Here is a 3,289-nt window from a genome sequence, read left to right on the forward strand (position 1 = left end):
TTTTTTTTAACTTATTTTTTATTGAACATTTCTGAACACATACAGTGGAGAGGCATCAATACCTTCATCTTCATATACAATGATAGACAACTATGTCCATATTTAACTCGATACAAAAGTGGCATCTTCCTTATATCTATAGTCGCTCCATTTTTCCCATTTAACAACAAACTTGTCCTCCTGCAATCTCAATCTGTGTGTGATTTTCTCCATCATAAAGATCTCGTCTACAATGCTCAGCCACTGCTCCACTGCAGGAGGGTCTTGTCTGTACCATAATTTTGTGATTGTCTTTCTTGTTGCTGAAAGTAATATTTTTAACAGATATTCATCATCCTTTTGAATTACCTCGTGTGTGAGGCATCCAAGGTAGAGTGTTTTACATGATCTGGGTATTCCATATCCCAATATATTTTTCAAGATAAGACAAACATTATACCAGTATGTGGATAGCTTTTGACAAGACCAGAATATGTGTGTGTGGCCTACATCCGTCTGGCCACAGAGTCTCCAGCATGGCTGTGGATTAGAATCCATCCTGATCCTGATCTTTGGTGTTATAAAAAATCTAATCATGTTTTTCCAATTAAATTCCCTCCACACACGAGAGCAGGTGGCCGTGCACTGCATTTTACAAATTTTAAACCATTCCTCCTCGCTTATATGTTCATTCAGTTCCTCTTCCCATTTTTCTTTAATATACATAGTGGAAGTATTCCTGCCTGCCAACAGTCCCTGGTACAATGCTGAAATTACTCAAAATTTATTTCCTTCATAGGCCTTATGAAATATCTCTATTATGTTACTTATGTTGGTTTTTATCTCTTTCTCATAATAATCTTTTATTTGCAGATATCTATACTGGTCTTTGTCCTCCAATTCATATTTTCCCTTTAGGCTATTAAAACTCATCAGTTTGCCCTTTTCAGTTAATTTACAAATTGCTGTAGCACCTTTATTTGCCCATTGCTTGAAACCTGTATCATAAATACCCGGTTTAAACCTCGGATCCCAAGCAAACCAGCTCAAACTCCTTGTTTCCTTCTCTAACTTGTAAATATCAATTATTGTGTTCCATATTTCAATCGTAGTTTTAGTTATTAAATCTAACTTATTGCTTAGTTTGCCTACGAGTATTTTATGTGCTATTAAATTTTTAACTTCTATGTCTTTCCTACCCGTTTCGATATTTTTCCATTTTGAAACATAATCATCATTGCACCAACATACCAGAGGTCTAATTTGTGCGGCCCAGAAATATTCTTTTAGGGCTGGTAAACCCAGACCTCCTCTATCTTTTGGGAGCTGAAGTGTTTTATATCTAACCCTTGGTTTCTTTCCATTCCATATAAACCTTGAGATCCATCTGTCCCATTCCACAAATTGTTTCCGTGGTATTGTCAGTGGCAGGGATTGAAACAGGTATAGCAGTCGTGGTAAAATATTTATTTTAATTATCTCCACTCTAGAGCTGAGATCCAGACCAATGTCTGTCCATCGCCCCAGGTCCTTCTTGATATTGTGGTTTATTTCTAAATAATTGGCATCATAGAGTTTGTCAATTGCTTTGGTTATGTTTACCCCCAAATATTTTATATATTTTCCATTCCAATTAAGTTTGTAGTTATCCCTTATTTTCTGCTGCGGGGAGTAATTTATTGTTAGGATCTGTGTTTTTTCCACATTAATTTTGTATCCCGAGAATTTTCCATAATCTTCAAGCAAACTTACTGTTTTTTGAAACGTTTCATTTGGGTTTTTTAAATAAATAAGAATGTCATCTGCAAACAACCCTATTTTGTGTTCTTCCCCTCCTATTTCCACTCCTTTTATTTCCTCTTCCTGTCTAATCATCTGAGCTAGCGGCTCTATAAACAATGCAAAAAGACTCGGTGAGAGGCAGCATCGCTGCCTTGTTCCTCTCTCCAGAGTAAAACTTCCTGACAGGTTGCCATTTATTTTAATCCTTGCAGTTGGGTCCTGATAAATTGATTTAATACAATTTACAAATGTCTCATTAAATCCAAATCTTTCTAAAACCTTATACAAAAAGTTCCAATTGACGCTATCAAAGGCTTTTTCCGCATCTATACTTATCAGAACTGCCCCTTCCCCTCTTCCTTGCAGGTGATCTATGATATGAAGAGTTCTTCTTATATTATCTTGTGTTTGTCTTTCCTTAATAAAACCAGTTTGATCCTCATCAATTAGATCCTGCATTAGATTTTCCATTCTTTTAGCTATGATGGAGGTAAACAATTTATAATCTACATTTAAGACCGATATCGGTCTATAGTTGTGGCAGTATTCTTGGTCTTTACCTTCCTTTGGAATTACGGAAATGATAGCTTCCTTCCAAGAAGGAGGCATCTTGCCAGACTTGAGGCTATAGTTAAACGAGTCATATAGCAGTGGTGTTAATTCTTCTTTGAAGATTTTATAAAAAGAAGCCCCTAAACCATCTGATCCTGGTGACTTCCCTGTTTTAGTCCTGCCAATTGCCTTTGTTATCTCTTCTTCTGTCAAAATTAAATTTTTAAAGTGTTTATAAGTTAGACATAGAAAACGTTACCTTGTCTCATTAACATGAGCTGGTGTTCGTGTTTAGCGGACTCCAGCTCGGCCTCCAGTTTCTCTTTGGCCTCTTTAATGTTTCTGTCCACCTGCTCCCTTTGCTGTTTCTCCATCTCGTCGAGCGCTTTCCAGCGAGACGAGTATTCGAACTCGAACGTGCCTGGCTGGGCGAAACGCGGCTGCTGCTCCCGTTCCCTGGAGGAACCAAAAAAAAAAAAAGTTCTTATCTACAGATCAGAATATCCTTTAAAAAAAAAAAGAGGAAGGTTTAAAACTGCCCGCCGCTCACTTATGGTACTTTGGAGTTTTCTGCAGCAACTTCTCAGATAGGCCGTCCTCGTCGCCGAGGTGCTCCATGGGCTCAACGATGGCAGGACAGGGAGTGCTGAGGGACGAGACGAGCACGAAACGATGAGACTACCGTTAGCATCAGCTAATACTCATCAGCTAATACTCATCAGCTAATACTCGACATAAACCAGTTAAAGAAAAACTACTAATCTTCACCGTCGTGCTGTTCCTGCAGTTTAAATTCATTTTATTAAGAGTCCAGAGACTCTGCAAGGTTTTTTCTAGTCGGCGGCGAGTCGGCTGTCAGTCGGCTGTCAGTCAGCTGAGAGTCAGCTGTCAGTCAGCTGAGAGTCGGCTGTGAGTCGGCCGTCAGTCGGCTGTGAATCGTCTGTCAGTTGGCCGTCAGTCGGCCGTCAGTCGGCTG

General features: G+C 38.9%; 1 protein-coding gene across 1 annotated transcript in view; it reads right to left on the reverse strand.

Moving 5' to 3' along the window:
* Positions 1–3,289, reverse strand: part of pspc1 (paraspeckle component 1) — a gene marked incomplete in the record, with an annotated part of 21,627 nt that overhangs the window by 14,589 nt on the left and 3,749 nt on the right. The window contains 2 exon segments of the mRNA XM_025010060.2: positions 2,573–2,769; positions 2,864–2,959. Of these exon segments, the coding sequence (XP_024865828.1) occupies positions 2,573–2,769; positions 2,864–2,959 (293 nt within the window).

The sequence above is a fragment of the Kryptolebias marmoratus genome, linkage group LG23, assembly GCF_001649575.2.
Source record: "Kryptolebias marmoratus isolate JLee-2015 linkage group LG23, ASM164957v2, whole genome shotgun sequence".
NCBI classification, from domain to species: Eukaryota; Metazoa; Chordata; class Actinopteri; order Cyprinodontiformes; family Rivulidae; genus Kryptolebias; species Kryptolebias marmoratus.